The sequence below is a fragment of the Sphaeramia orbicularis genome, chromosome 3 (genome assembly GCF_902148855.1).
Source record: "Sphaeramia orbicularis chromosome 3, fSphaOr1.1, whole genome shotgun sequence".
NCBI classification, from domain to species: domain Eukaryota; kingdom Metazoa; phylum Chordata; class Actinopteri; order Kurtiformes; family Apogonidae; genus Sphaeramia; species Sphaeramia orbicularis.
This window is the reverse complement of record NC_043959.1, coordinates 36,321,847-36,338,567: the sequence shown is the minus strand read 5'-3', so window position 1 is coordinate 36,338,567 and position 16,721 is coordinate 36,321,847. Positions and strand designations below refer to the sequence as shown.

The window sequence follows — 16,721 nt, the reverse complement described above, 5'->3', positions numbered from 1 at the left end:
TTTGGGCAATTTAGAATAACCAATTAACGTATCTGTGCGTGTCTTTGGATGGTGGGAGGAAGCCAGAGTTCTTTATAGTTCTTAAATATTAAATTAAATATTTTGTTATAGCCACATTAACAGCAAGGACATGATTTAGATAATTTCATAAAATGTGACTAAACACTATCCCTACAATGATACAAGCACATCGTATGCATACGTTGAGTAGGTCGTTGGTCTCTGTGCTCTACTGACCAACCCTGAGTAAATAAACACTAGAGTTAAATGTGCAAACCTCTGCCATCTAAATTTGTCTTTTTCCTTGGGATAAATCTAGTGGGACAGAGAAAGAGAAAAAGCTTGCTGACAGAGACCTGGTGAGCTAAGACAGACAGTTGCCGCTAGTGTCGTCCTTAAACTTGCACAGCAAAAATGAACCCACTGAGCCAATTTTATGGGGGTTTTGAGTATCTGTGTTTGAAAGTAAAAGGGTACACTAAAGTGCAAGTAATATGTACTTGTATGTGATTGTGGGAAAGTCCCACAGGGCCTCTTGGTCTCTATGCTGTCTGACTCTACGACCTGCCACACAGGCTGACAATTTATGCGGCCGACGACAGCTTCCCCTGATCGCGTGCCAGGGCTCAGTGGAGGCAGGCCTCTAGAGCAATGGCAGTGCTACTGGCACTCCATCAAAACCCAGGAAAAATCTCATTAGGACTGCGGCTGGGTGCCTCCTGTTCTGTCCCTCGCCCGGCGCAAGAAAACACCTAAAGCACTGCGTCATTCGGAGCAGCGGTGCCGACATGAAGTGGGGAGCTACACACATGAAAGGCCATTTAGCTGAGGGGTTGAGACAGGCAGAGTGACAGAGACAAGGGAGAATGTGGAAATAGTGGCTGTGTTTCTAGTAGTACATGTCTGCTATCCCTGGGCCTTTCAGACAGGAGATGGCTGAGGTCTCTGACACTCACATTAAAGCTACCCAAGCCCTGGAAAGCAAAACAGAGCATTACATCAAGTGTGAAGTAATTATTCACACTTGCACCATACTGCTGCCAACTACAGAATGGCCAACATCTGCACATATACCTACAAATATAGTATAGAAGACTGGCCAGTTTCAGATGTAATACCTTGCTATCCTTGCATCAGGTGTGTCAAGATCCACAGTGTAAAGGTCTAAGTAGTCAACACACTGCAAATAAGCAATTTTGACTCATTCTGTATAACTTGGACTGCACCCATTAGTGAAAGTTTCTGAATCACTGATGGAGAAAACAGCTGTACAGCATGGGAATTTGGGAATCTCTAGTGCAAACACTAGCCAAAAGTTGAAAACTAAGAACTAAAACAACAAAAAACTTGTATTAGTTTTGGAGCTGCAAATTAGCTTATAGGTGTAGTGTTACTCGTTGAAGATCTCAAGAGAGGAAATACCCATCCCCCTCCACCATCCCAAAGAGTAAACTGAGATACACAGGAGGCACTTTCAAAGGACGGAGCAACACAACTCCTGAAATCTGGAGCAGTGCCTGTCCTCCGATATGAGGTAAGTGTGTGAGTATACTGAAGAAAAAAAAAAAAAAGACGACCACCAGTCATCATCAGACAGCCGATTAAACCTGTATCCAGTCTCGTCTTCCAGTTCTTTATGCGCTCCTCACCTTCCAGCAACATTTAACAGCCTCATTCAAAGCACCTCGTTGCAGTAAAACATAACAGCCAGAGCTGGAGTCAAGATAGAGGGTGTTGATGTGAGGCAGTGAAGCACAGCACTGCCTCTAAGTGTGGCTTCAAAGGGGATCCATTTTCACACATGAAATAAAGATCTTAGATAATCATATAGCATAGCAAAGCTGACTTGATACGGTCCCATTTATGGAAGGAGGGGAAACAGGGCCAATTTTCCTACATCATAGTGAGCCATGTCCAATTAATTTTTGCATTTCTCTTCAGCCAAATGAGATAAATATGTGTTCGTACAAAGGACCTATGAAGCTCATCATCATAATGCAATTCTTGAATTTGCTCCAGTGTAACATGTACAATGTCACAGCTTTACAACAAACGCATTTTACTGAACTCATACACAGTCAGCAGCACCAAAAGCAAATCATATCTGCTGTGTTTTACAATACAATTTTACACCTTTGATAAGAAACCGAACGCCTTTCCAGAGGTCACAAGTTGTAAATGCTTTGATGTAGAGCCATTCGCATACGCCATGAACAAAACATAAGCTGTTATGAATTTAATCTGAAAGACTTTACAAAACAGCACCCAGGCTTTTATTCTACAGTATAAATATGACACTCCTAAAAATTTAATGGAAAACTTGTGTCATTATCAAGTGTTTACAACACATTTTGAATCTTTAAAAGCACATATGGCAGTGTTTCCCATAGAATTAGGTTATACTTAAAGTTTGGTTTTTGACTATTTATTCCTCTAGCTTTGGCTCTGTAGATTTTGAAAACAATGACAGATCATGTCAATTATAACCTTCATGGACCACTGTACTCTGGTATTTTTAAGTAATCAGTTGCATTAGTGTGGTTACTGTTCATGAGGTCACCTTGAAAGTTGTCTCTATTTCTTTTAAGGGTAAGTTGCAGTTCACTAATATTTTAGGTTTATATAGACTACAGTGGGTCCATTTAGATGATACTACACAAAACAATGTAGCTCACAGTCAGCCATTAACACACTTGAACAGCCCATCCAACTAAACAAATCCACACAAATGGATAACAAGCTTAATAATGAAACATTAAACACTGCTAAGAGCGCTTAAGTGTAATATGACATTTTAGCAGTAACATCAAAGACAGACACCTTCTTTGCAGGCAGACTCTGCGGCCCCATGCCTGACACCCCTCAGTCACGGCACGCCTGCTCCTCTTCCTGCACCCCAGGAAGGAAATTATAGCCACGGAGATGGGATACATCACCAGGCAGGTTTGGAGGAAGCTGCTCTATGATTAAAGCATGCATGGTCAGCAACACCAAGGTTGTAAGGGTTTGAGGAGGCTCCACATACCAGAGGGTTTGCCATTTTAACTGCAGTTCATGACACAGGTCATGCAGAGATTGTCCACATGAACACACAACAGAAAAACTGCTGAGGACTAAGAAGCATGAAGAGTTGTAGGGTGAGCAATGTTAAAAAAAAGAATCATAATGGCTTTATAGTGGGAATGGTAATTTTCACATTTCACTAAAAAGGTCTGTATCACAAACTGCATGTGAAGATGGACACAACGAAAGTTCTCTAAAAGTGAAGCCAACATATCTTCTCCCATTGGCTACCTGTAGTATACCCTCTCAACAGCCAAAATTACATTCTTCCCAAAGGCAGTTTTGGCCTTTTTATATAAATTTCATACTATTTTTTGTATTTCATATTTACCTTTCTAATCAATTTGTTTTAATGAATTGTTTAGTGTTACAATGACAAGTCTAACTGAATCCCACACAGATTCAAACCAATTAGATAGATCTTTACATCCGTATTAATCAGACTCTGACTTCAAAGTGTGTCACACAAGCGACATGACAGCTCCTGTGTCCGTGGGATTTTGAATTAATTTGTGCACAGCAGGAAACAGCATTTTGGCATCCATCTTTATATACAGTGTATGGTATGTGCCAAGCAAATCCATGTCTGACGACTATGATTTGTAGGCCAGGGCATCTCTGCAGCATCAAAATTCTTCATTTATAAAGACTATAACGGGTATAAATTATACTGTGCATGTGTGTGTCGAGATAGAATGTGTGTCACTGCTGAAGAAGAGGCACGTGTCTTGTGGTTACATGTATAAGTAAGCATGTGCGTTCTGACACATGTGGGTGTGTGAATTTAAGTGCACGTGTTGTTTGCTCAGTGAATTCGTCTGAATTTTACAGGAACAAGTGCAGTGACTGGATGCCTTCCTTTTGTGGAGCACCAGCCATTTCTCCGCGTCAGATTAACATTGCAAACACTGATGGTCACATTACCTCACCCACATCAAAGCCTGCCTCCTCAAAGGCTCAGTGGAATATTAGCAGAATTTACAGCCCTGATCTCTGCGCTTCAGAAACATGCTGATTTGAAGTAATCTCCCTCCCCCTCTCCCTTTATGTGCTTTATGTGTGAAGTTAGCCAACACTTAATGACCCATTTACAAAACTTTTACACCTGCAAAGATAAGCTTTTATAGCTCAGCTAGCCCCCTGGGCACTAAACTCTACCTGTTACTCAAAGTACCTGCTTTAGTAGCTTGGGAAAAATATGTAACCATAGCAATTAACATTTATCACACTGTTTATCAAAGCCTTATCTTACCAGAGAGGAGCAGAAAGAGAGGATACAAGGTGTCAAGATCAAGAGTCTAAACTTCATAATTAACAATCCAGCAATTTAGACAAACCAATGTATAAGAGGGCTTTCATTTTCTTAGACAAAAACACTGTGGTTCAAAACTGGCTTCAAAACTGCAAAGGAAGTCAGTTTTAATTCACAAATAGTGGACTTAATATTTCTTACATAAATGAATATGTAGAATGTGTGTGGCTGTAATTAGCAGAAGTCAATTAACCTCCTATTATCTAAACAAATTAGATAAATACTTGAGCTTCATCATGATCTCTAATCATTTGTTCTGTTTAGAAGTTAACAGCAGCAACAGTCACATGTTGATGTGAAGATAACGGGTGCAGACAGCACTAGCAAAGTCTTTTCTGTTTTATCCTTAAGTTTCTTTGGGAGTCAGAGGGTTAACAGGGAAAAGGCGCAAGAGGTGAATCCTTAAAACACATTCTCCACCAAGCAATGAACTCCACTTAGGGACCCTGCATTCCCAAAAGGAAGCTCTGGTTTGGAGGGGAATGGAGACAGCCTGTCGCTTGGCCTTGATTTACAGGTGGTCTCTGCCTGCCAAGAGTTACAAATCACAACATTATGGTCCTCTGAATTCAGAGTAAAGCTAAGTTCCAAAGAATGAAAAAAGGAGAGGAAGAAAAGAGACTTAAGAGTCTTGAGCAAATGACACACCTCATCTGCAAAAGCTTGTGTGGTTAGTTTAGCAACAGGATATCTCACCCTTCATGAAGGAAATTAGTTAGCTCTGGAGCTGCTAACCTCCCTGGCAAATAAGGAGAACCAGTCCAGTGAGAGGAAACTCACTTAGAGTTTGTGTGTGTGTATGCATGTCAATCATATTTGCAAAAGTGGTATGGATTGCACGACTCCGAAGACAAATGCTTGGCAATAATCCTGCTTTCATTCTTGAGTGTCAGTGTGCTCTGTTGAACTGCGAGTGCGCAACACCGTGTCTAGAGGGTCTCAGTAATTAGTCAAAGCCTTCTTTGAGGAGAGACAGTCCTTCAGCCGTCTGGGTGGCTTCAGACGCCAGACTCAAGTGCTGAAGTGTGGGAGGAACAGGATTTTAGTCAGGAAGTCTACCTCGAGGGCAGCAAAAAAGTGACAAGCACTTTAACCTTTCACCGCAGCACCTCTGCATAGTGCACCTCTGTGACTTTAAAATAATGCCATGTTTTCCACACTGCAGCAGCTCATGCTTAATGTTTCTACAATGCCCACTGCTGTTAAAAAATTCAAGACTACAGTGTCTAAATAATTAGGTCATTTGTGTTGCTTAGACATTAGGAAGCCTCCTCTTTCCTATCCTTATTTAATCCCAAGTTATGTCTGTAAACCCACATTGGATGGTGCTTGAATTAACCCTCCTTTGGAGGCTACCCAACTTTTCCAGTAATGCAATTATGTTGATGATTAACATCAGTTAAGTTTCTTGATAAAAGAAAGAAAAGGGACACAACTAATTGGAGAATTTGATTTGCACATGTTGGCAATCAAAACATAGGGAGCATCAATATGAGCAACAAGACAGGTGAAACTCAAACTGAACTTGTAAACATGACTCAATCACAACAGACCGCCATTACAGTGAAGGTCTGCAGTCTATAATGTAAAAGTCTGTAAGTGCCTATCCTGTAAAGTTAGAGAAACTGAAAAAAGTTCCAGGAGTTCATAGGTTTCATGAATATCTGTGCTACAGTTTGAAGTACTCCTACTGACAGACAAACAAAATGAAACTATAACCTCATTGCTGGAATCATATTATCTCCACCATATCATTCAGTGTAATTAAGTTTAATGAGTGAGGTGTTTTATCATCTGATCCAACTGGGCCATCAAAAGCTAAAATCAAAAGCAAAAACACAAGATGGGAAAAATAACAAAACTAGCAAAAGAAATGTTATATAAACCTGACCTTTGTAATCACAGCTGATAAGTCATAAAAACTGTTCACAGGGGAGTTAGTAAAAACCAAGTCAGAGACATTTCTAACACTATATGACAGAAATCAGCCTCTATGTGGTAGGTGGCAGCTTTAAAAACCTCTGACGTGTGCATGTTGACCAGATGCAACCGACCTCAACACCAAGGTGGCCGTTCTTTCTCTCTTACTCTATACACACAGACGTATGCTCACACAGATATACACACACAGCATGTTTGGAGCAGACATACCACCAGCCACAAGCCACTACCTCTAAACATCCCTCACATCTGACCTTTTAACTGTGGACCTAAAATTTCTGTAATTACAGAGAGTGTTTCAACTTAGCAAGTAAACACAGCAGCAGAAATAGACACTTCAACTACTATATACAAGTACACTGGTGCCAGAGGCACGTTTCTATTCATAGCTTTCTGGATTTAGTGGCTTGTGTCATTGCTCTCCATAATGAACTTGCAGTTACTGAGCTGTAAAGTGCTAACAAATTCCACCAACAATGCACACACCAAAAAAGTCACTGTGTGCATAGTATCCCACATATATGCTACACATATAAAGACACAAAAAGAGAATAAAACTATACACACACTCAAAAACAATTATGAGTCAACAATATTTACATAAAAGCTAAAAAAAACCAAGTTGTCTTCTTATAACTTCAGCTCTATTGCACATGTTGGATTGGCAGCTCAGTCTTTTGTAAAAGGACTGCATCATCAGCATACTGTAGGTATGTTGAACTAAACATCTAAATCAATATTATAATATTATCCTTCAGTCCCTACTGAAGCCAAGTTCTGCCTTTACTGATAATTTGTCAGACATTCAGCCAAACCCGCAAGCAAAACTCAAATACCATATATATGTATATGTTAAAAGAGCGACTTGACTCTGTAATCAAGGGGTTGATCAACAAAGACCCAGAGTAAAAACAACACCTCAGGGACTTTATTTTAACTCCAAGAGCAATCATAATTAATGATTGAACACAATGATACTTTTATTAAGAGGAAATAAAAAACCACAGGCCCACATCTTACAAATACAGTGTTGGTCTCGTACACTGAGAGGTAAAACTAATCCCACTGAAACTATTTTGGGAGGTTGCTACTCAACCTCACTGCTGCACTCAGGAGCTTATGGTTACTTTGCAGTCCCCTTAAGAATTACAAAACCTCTGTCCAATCCAGTGAAGTTCTCTACACATCAAGGTTACTGTTTTTCAAAGTTGAGTAAAAAAAAAAATGGGTGGAGATGAGGAAAGTTTAACATTGGGGCCAAATGGCCATTTGGGGAGCATAGGGTTGGACGGCTTCATTCAGACTCTACAGGGTGAGGTCCTCTTTGGGTTGTGGCACCTGTGGAGCATAAACACACCAGGAGAGGACAGCTTTCCTTTCAGCAGGGTTGATCCTGTGTTTAGCTTTCCTTCCACCAAAAACATCCCCTAACAGACAATCCAGACCTCCTCCAGGAGTGGCGCCACAGGAAGAGCTGAAGAGCCCTGGAACCTGTATCTGTAGGAGGCACAATGCTCTCCCAACTCTGTTTACCTAAAGTTACTTCCTCCATTCCCTTTAACCTAGGTGGCCTTAAGGCCTCAGCCACAACAGCTCTCACACAAGGAGGATAAATACCACAGCAGGGCTCATGGAAACTGTGGAGTCTATCAATGATGTTTCCCTACATCCAGTTTGTAAGCAAAACAGTGGAAGTGATTCACGCTGGGATTGTGCGTCTGTTAGCAGTGATAAATAGATTCACATATTAGAGTAAACAAATGGGATGAGTGTATGTATATTTGTGAGTGTCAGTGTGCACTCTCAAGAGAGCTTGATAGGAGTTTTAAGCAGATGTTGATCTCATCCTATTTGAGCACCACTTTGAGTGTTCAGTCAAATTATTCAGCACTTACTGCATGGGCCAGAGCACAACCCGCAGGGAAACCTGATAAACAAACAAGAGAGAATTATTCAGGGTTTAAACACTTAAACACCCACTTCAGCAGAGCCTTTTAAGTGGGTGATTAAAACGGGCACTGCGCTCCCACAGAAAGCTCTGAGGGGCTCACCACCACAGAAGCCCCACTCCCCAAGAGTTTTTCCTACACCGTCACTGTCGTATGCACTCAGCTGTTAATAACATCATATAACATACATACAGGTGTGAATAATACCACTGATGACAAACCAGGTTGTTGAATTTTGCATAGAATTGTTTACTTGTACACTTAACTGAACTGAGATATTGTTACAGTAATAAGTTGCACCTGCCAAAATGTGCTTATGTGTAGGTCTATTTTGGATTAATCACCACTAAATTAAGTGTTTGCAATTGCTACTGCATCTGTAATGACATACAGATAATCTCTTTAGTGTATTGTACTGCAATGAAATCAGAGAAAGAACAAATACTTTTATATTTCATATTGTGGGAGATTATTTTAATACTTAAAAGTCATACAAGCCATGAACAGGTGAATAAAATTCTTTTTGGTTGCACTAAGGTAGCCTCTATCTATTATCTACCATAATTATCACATAATTTCTCTTCTTTTGATCTTACTATTTTAGGTCAGAAGGAAAAGAAGCACTTCCCCAATGCTTTGAAAGTACATTAGCATGTCTAAGACATCCAAATAGATCAAAAGGTTGAAGAGATGTGGGTATTTAAAAAGATAATGATCTCAGGTAAATCACTCTGTATTTAGACAGATCATCTGCACGGTACCATGTGCATATTAAATGTAAGGGATTTCAGTTTCAGGCTGCATCCAATGTTCAACTCTGGTTAGAAAAAGGTAAAACTAGATTGGTTAAATGTGCATCTTAACACTTATATTTTAAAGCTCAAGCTATTCTCTATCATTTTGAAATAAATCCCACCCGACCCCAAGCGTGGAACAAAACGCACAAGCCTAGATGTAACACTGAAAGGGTGGTGAGAGACACTTTGATCAACAGCTAACCGTTGCTCCAAACTGAGCATATATTTGGGGAAACAAAGCACAATCTCAGCTGCTAATCCCCTGAGATTCAGAGCACATTCCCGCAGAAGTCTTTGATCTCGGGAGTGCATCCGGACAGCTGACTCCAGACATACTGCACACTTACAGCACATGCATGAACAGATGTGTACATATATGTGCACTGTCTCGCTCACACTATTAATATCCCATATGTGCAGTTTTATTCATAATGACACACTGTACATGTTATGGTAAAGAAAAAGGTTGTTGTTGAAGAGAAACCTGACCTGTTTTATAGACTTCTACTCATTCATACAGCATTTCATGAGAAAATCTGGCCAGTGTGGCACACATAAGGAAATGAAGAAATGCTTTGCCACAAAAAGGAAATGGATAAACCTGATCAAATTTCTACATGTCACTGCAGATTTACCTTGGTCTAAACTTCATTCTTTCATAGAAATCCTTTCCAGAGGGCACCATTCATAACAGCTGAACCTGAGAGTTATCCACTCAGCTTTGTCACACCGGACAAACTCATCCGGTTTGGAGTAATCTACATGACATACGATGCCACGTATGACATAAAAGCTACCTGTATGTCCTCTAACCTCCCAGTCCTCCAGCTACATTGACATTAACACAAGACTACCATCCCATCTTCTCATGGGAAAATAGAAAAGAAAATCACAGAGCCCCTCTATGGCCAGGTGCTACCCCTCCTCCCCAAAGGCTAAGGCCTTTTCTTCTCTTTAGAATGTGGCTCCAAACTTTTCTCCCAGCCTCTTCAAAGAGCAACAACAGGCCCTCGGTCCCTTGGGAGCACAGAGGGGGTAGAGCCCGGTGGGAGAGGGGCATACGTCACACAACACGCAAAAGAGGCCAGTCGGTGGGAAAAGAAAACGCAATGGGACAAAATAGAAAGAAGAAGAGAAAGAGGAAGAGGAGTCTGCATTTGAAAGGTGCTTTCAGCCTCAAGACAAGGGCCCTTGCTTTGTGAAAATGACAAGGAGAGAAAAAGCACCGCAGCACAAGCAAGGAACGAAGGGGGCGCAAAACCTGCCATGTCTTTTGTCAGACGTAGAGGCTGAGGGAATGTGTTTAAAAGCTTTAGGCCTACTTCCAAAAAACCTTTACTTACTTGAGAAAAATCAAAGAGCTGGCAACCTACTGAGAGACATGGGGGTTGGGGGCAGAAGTTTTACTGTGATTCACTTGAAGACTTGAATTCTGTCATCAGATGTACCTTTGCTTCTTTTTTGCCTACTGTTCCATACAAATAGATGGAAGCTCACATGAAAAAACAAAACAAAATGAAGCTTTGGCATTGTACGAGCAGCCGCTTGGGAAGACTGGAGGTGGAGGGGCTCCGTTTACTACACAGAGGGAAGGGCTTCACAGTGGAGGAGGAGCCATCAGTGTCACTACAAACACCTCCCTGCGTGGCCCACTTCAAATGCAGTCTCATTTCATCAGCCACAACCAACACAGGGCCACAGGGTAAACGCAACAAACAGATGGAGTCTAGGAGGGGAGAAAGAAGGCGAACAGCAGCGGGGGAGGGGGATTTTAAGCCTAGGAAGGGGAATAACCATAATGCTACAAATAACATTAAAATATAATCCATCCGCAGTTAATCTTATATGCTACAAAGATAATTCACTCCTCTTTTAACTCATGCCATGTTAAGCTTCAGGAGCAACCCAATAACTAGCCAACAGAAATCTGAACTTCCAAGTCATAAGTTGTAAAAACCTTCAATGCTATCAGTGTCTATGTCAGCAACATAATTCTGTGGAGTGAACACAACATATCAAATTTATGGGTAGATGTAGACACCATGCTGGACACAGGGGAGAAAGCGTGCCAAGGCTCACATAACTGAAACACACAGATCCACCTGCCCACACCACTCACTGTCTGCAACCAACACTGCATCTCTGCCTACACAGCTCATGAATGGACACAAGGTGGGCATGGAAATGTCATTAAGCCTTAAACTAAAGTAGGGTTTAGTCTATTAATGCACCCACGCGCTCAACATGACAAACATCCACTACTATGAAACAACACCCTCTGCAAAATAAACAGCATTGTTCCTGTCAGGAATAGTTTTGGAAAAGACTGGATCAAAAGAATTCCAAATGTGGACTCCCTACTGTTGACACCTGACCCGAATTCTCCTGGACCCTGGTTCAGCTGGGAGGGGGCTCAAAAAACAGCAGCTATAAATAGCTTTCCCACCAGGTATCCTATTGAATATAGACAGGATTTTAAGCTAAGACATTAATACTGTATTCCCCCAATGTTAAAAGGTTATTTATGCCTTGGGAAAAAGTTTTCATCTTGAACAATATCATTTTGTAGCCATTTTTTTTACAATAAATTTTGAGAACAGAATACTTGTAGAATGTCACAACCATAAATTTAACAAAACACCGCTATAAGATTTTGTGGAATGATATGATAAAGTGTTGAAGGGTGGCTCTGACGCAGTAAAAACACATAAAACTGCAGAAACAGAAGAGAGCTTTATGGGTGATCAAGGACTCCTACCTTCTAACAAATGCTTCTATAAACTACACTTCAATATACAACATTTGGGTCTGTATTTTTAATGAGATTCGAAAGCATCCAAATAAAGCCTCATATTGAAAACACCTTTCTTCTTTTATTTATTTTCCCTCCAGATAAGAAAGCCATTAGGCAGAGCTTGAATTATTTATACAAACTAAGCTCCACTACTTCTAAATTGTTTCAAAACATCCAGCTCTTTCAGCGGCCAAACCTTCACACACCACTTTTGCTGGGAAATGAAGCCAAAGTGCATGCACATTTCCAGGACCAAGGTAATGAATGTTTGTTTTGTGGTAATAATGTATGGTAATTGCATGGTAATAATGGGGTTTTAAATGCCCAAATTGTCCAAAGCTTATGAAGCCCAGTCAACACATGAACAACAGCGTAAACGGTATGTTTTGTTTTCAGGTGTTTCTCATAGCGCCAATCCAGAAAAAAGACGCAGCTTTGCATTGAGTGGATCTGGTTACTATGAAGATATTCACTGTTGGTCCGGGCACAAGGCAGGATTATCAACTCTGACACTATGTGGGTACAACATAAGGCAACCTCTCAACACTTTCTATTAGGGACAGACAGTTTGTTTATATAATTACCTGAATTAGTGATGTTTTAAGAATCCTATATCTAATTAAATGATTTAAAACATGCTAATTCAGCTCTGTGGTCTCAGGAAAACAATGAAATAACAATATGCTTTAATTTACTACAATTTAGAATGTAAAATCCTTCCAATTCAGGGTGAAAACTGACAATATTACAGAAATATTATGATTATTTTAGTTCATTTGGGAGTCATCTTATAGCTATTTTCAATTTAAAAAAAAAAAAAAAAGATGCTAAGATGTTTATTTTTGTGGCAAATATATCTCATTTATCTCATGTTAGTCAGATCTGGACAATAATAAATCATGCCATCACTGAAGCATCATGCATCATTTCCATTTGTTTTCAAGCCAAGCAATGCTACGTAAATAAAAACACCTTCCAGAACAAAAGCAAACAATGGTGGACTTTAGACCCAGTTAGAGTGTGAATCATTACTTTGCCAAGACTTCCTCATGTTGGATGTCCCAGCTCTCCTTAATACATCACTGTATGATTTTTCACAGAAGCCAAACCAACATAAGCAGTCACCTGAAATTCCTTCATTTTAATCTAATAAGAGGACATGAGCTGGTTGCATTGTTTTAGTGGCAGGATTCTTTTCATATAAGTCGCATTCGGCCTGTGAATACAAATCAACGAGGCTGAATATCACAAAAGGTACTCTTATGTGTTCCAAATGCAAGAGATTCAGGTTCCTGAGCTGCATTCAATGGATAGATGCATTTCTGCTCAGAGAGTCTTGATCGTGGGTGGAGGAATTGCTTTTCGTTTTTCTTCTTGATGGGCTCCAATTCTTCAGACATGCTGCCTTTGAGGAAGGCATTTCTAACCAAAGAGGCTTAAGGCTCCTCTGTAGCAATTCCAAAGGATTTCCCTACTTGACAACAACAGCACAGTGTTTACGGCAATGCCAAAAAAACAAAACAAGCATGACCTCCAACATTTTTCCCCAGCCTTTACAATCCACACTTGTCACCAGACTGTCACAGTGCAATGCTTTCAACTCAAGCTTGATCTATTGTTACCTTAAGAGCCTTCAGATCTATGCAGAGGCTGATACCAGCATTTGTTCTCTACATAAGCAGATGAGACCTCCACTGAGGGAGTATTAAAATTCATTGTGTTTCAACCTTAAACTGGGGTCTAATCGGCTGCGACAGACACAAAAAACGGAGGTGATGCGCCAACTTTGGCTCCTGCTGTCATGTGTAGCTCCGTTTTACGACACTAACAGTAGACTTCCAAACGCCTCATTTCATTTATCACATTAGATTAATTCTGCGCAGTTTAGTTTGGTTTCTTTCATAATGGATTAAAAAAAAAAACGTCTGGAAACTATTGTGAGGCTTTGAGAAAGTTTGTAAGTACTTCCAGATACAAGTGAGAGGGAGAAGACAGACTTACGCACGATGTGATAAGATTTTACGCACAGACAAAAAAAGAAAAAAGAAAAACGCCTCAGAAACCTCGTCCTAATTAGTTTCAGGAGACCAAACGCCGTATACAAGCAGCGAAATACTTTAAAAGTAATTTAACAACCAAGTCTGACACGCCACTTGACCATAAATACGTGAACCTCGTGGACGGCGTCGTACTCACCCGTGCAGTCAAACCGCAGTTATTCTTGTGGTGACAGTCCTGTTGCTCGAGGCGAGAGCTCGTGCAGTAGTACTTCTGCTTCACGAGCCAGTCGTCGATTCCTTTCCTGGCCAAACAGGCATTGACTACAAAACTGTCACCTGGAACAAAGAAGAAGAAGAAGAAGAAGAAGAAGAAGAAGAAGAAGAAGAAGAAGAAGCGCATCGTTAGGGCTTTAAGTCTGTATCTTCTCGCTCCTCACTCATGTTTTCCATTAAAGCGCTTCATCCTCATAAGAGTCGCGCGGTTACAATGAGCAAAGACTCTTAAAACTGCACCTTATTTTACCCACTTTTATCACGAAGAGGAGGAAAAGTGCGCTTACCTTCTGGACTCTCCCTCGGTTTACAAATAGCGGCTTGAGAAACACAGGAAAAAAAAGACGAGACAATGAATAATGTTACTCGAAAGTCTGGCAGCAGCAGTTGAACAAAACTACAGCTGTGATTTCTCTCAGGAATAACAAACCTTACCATGTTTCGAGTGCAGTTTACCCATTTCTAAGCATCGAGTTGAAGTTGAAAACCATCAGAGGAAAATATAATCCCAGGATATGATAAAAGAACAGGCTGCGGTATCCAGACAGAGGCGCGTCCGTAGAGACCGACAGCAGACTGCGCTCAGTGGAGGACCGAACGGCTGAGAGCCAAACGACTGTTTGATCCAGGGCCCCGACACCGACGAGACGCACACAGGAGCGCACGGGACTTCCGGTTAACGCTTTCACAATAAATTAGTCAGGGAGCCAAGAGACTGGAATATGCTGCACAAACCAAAGTCACATCACACTTGGAGTTGGAAAAGCCTTAATACTGACTGTGTACAAGTGCAGAATGAATTACACAAAGTAAATCTGTGCCATCAGTTATTGAATAGTTGTATTTTGTAAGAATTTTTTCATAATCTGCATTAAATTAACCCTTTCATGCATAGTGGTCACCACAGTGGACATCTGTTCAAAGCTGTTCTCTTATGTATTCATGGGTTTTGTTGTTTTAGTTCCATATCAGCCAACACAGTGGACGTTTGTGCACCATCCCATACACTGACACTCATGCCATTACTGTAACTTTGCTGTTTTTGATAAACCTGATCTGCACATGTTTGAGTGTAAATCAATGGCTTGTTATTGTTATTATACTGCAATTAAGAGTTGTTTTTTTTTTTTTTTTTAAACAAAAAGTGTTGTTGTTGTTGTTGTTTTTTTGCATATTATCTCCGTGAAGTGAGTAGTAACTAGTATTACAGTATGTTAAAATGTGAGAAAACATCAGATTAGTAGCATTAAAATGCATTTATTTCACAGATTTCACACAGAATATCAGTAAATACATGTTTCTTTGCTTAAAAAATTAAATGCATGGTTTCCAGCTGAGTGGACATTTTTGGAACTCCTTGAAAAATAGGTTCATAACATAATTTTCAACTGTATTGTTTTTTTCATGCTTAAAGAGGAATAAAAACATTCAGGAAAAAAAAAAATCTTGATTACGATTCTCATAATTCATGCATGGAAGGGTTAAAAAAAAAGGTTTTTAATTCAATATTCTCAAATACAATGCTTTTTGAAAAATTTCAATATAGCACGGACATCTTGACCAGGCAAAACCAATGGAGAATCGAGCTACTTGATCTAAATTTCACCCAATCATGCGTCACGCAGAAGCTCACGTGACGCTCAGGTAGCAGCGCACATAAGCGTCAATCATGTAAATCCCTGCGCTCCATTGGTTTTACCTGGTCAAGATGTCCGTGATATATTGAATTTTTTTGGAAAAGCATTGTATTTGAGAATATTAAATTAAAAAAACTTTTTTTTAAATAACTGATTTCAGATTATGAAACTAAAAAGTTTGAAATGCAGCTATTTAAAAAAAATTCCATTATAAAAAATGTAATTTACGAAATATAACTGTTTACAAAAAATTCTTGCGAAATACAACTATTCAATATCTGATCGCACAGATTTACTTCCATACAAACACCACACACTATGAGAGTCAAAATAATCATTATTCACCAGATTGCTATAAACATATACAATGAAGTCTTTGATGTTGATTTTGTTGCTCGAGTAAAATATAAATACAAGATATAGCCCCAATAAAAATGTAAGAAAATTTAAATAAACTCTGTATCAGCTTTTATAAATTCTAGTGCAATTTTTGTTCAATCATGAATATCACACTGAAACTAAAGGGGTTTGAGCATAAATATGAAAAAAAAAAAAAAAGACACAGTATTAAATAGAGCAACACTCAGCCATCTAGAGACCAATTAATTCTATAATGCAGTAGGATAATCACTCCTAATTTTCTGCAGTAAATGAACACATGTTGTGCTATTTGCATAAGATCATCTTAAACTAACCCACAGAGGACCAAAAACAAACCATCTTCACTGTTCATTTGTGTGTTGGACCGTTTCAGATTTTTATTATGAAAATATTTTCCAACTTCCGGTACTATTTGACTGACTCTTTGCTGATTTATCACTTCTCAGTCGCCCCCCCCCCCCCCCCCCCCCCCTTTCGTCTCCCATCAAAGTGCACAGCGTTTCACCGAAAGACAAGATGAAGATTGACACCTCACACCACATACAGTAGTATACGAGAGGCTTGTTTACAAAAG

The 16,721-nt window shown here is 39.9% G+C and overlaps 1 protein-coding gene across 2 annotated transcripts in view; it reads right to left on the bottom strand.

The window, feature by feature from the left end:
- The window catches only part of nkd1 (NKD inhibitor of WNT signaling pathway 1), a 38,665-nt gene extending 23,933 nt beyond the window's left edge, over positions 1–14,732 (bottom strand). For both annotated transcript variants that reach the window (XM_030129989.1, XM_030129997.1), the window contains exons 1-3: positions 14,565–14,732; positions 14,417–14,449; positions 14,053–14,192 (exon numbers count right to left, since the gene is read on the bottom strand). In XM_030129989.1, coding sequence (XP_029985849.1) covers positions 14,053–14,192; positions 14,417–14,449; positions 14,565–14,589 — 198 coding nt within the window. In that variant the 5' untranslated portion in view covers positions 14,590–14,732. The remainder of the gene's footprint in view (positions 1–14,052; positions 14,193–14,416; positions 14,450–14,564) is intronic.
- Between the last annotated feature and the right edge of the window lie 1,989 nt (positions 14,733–16,721).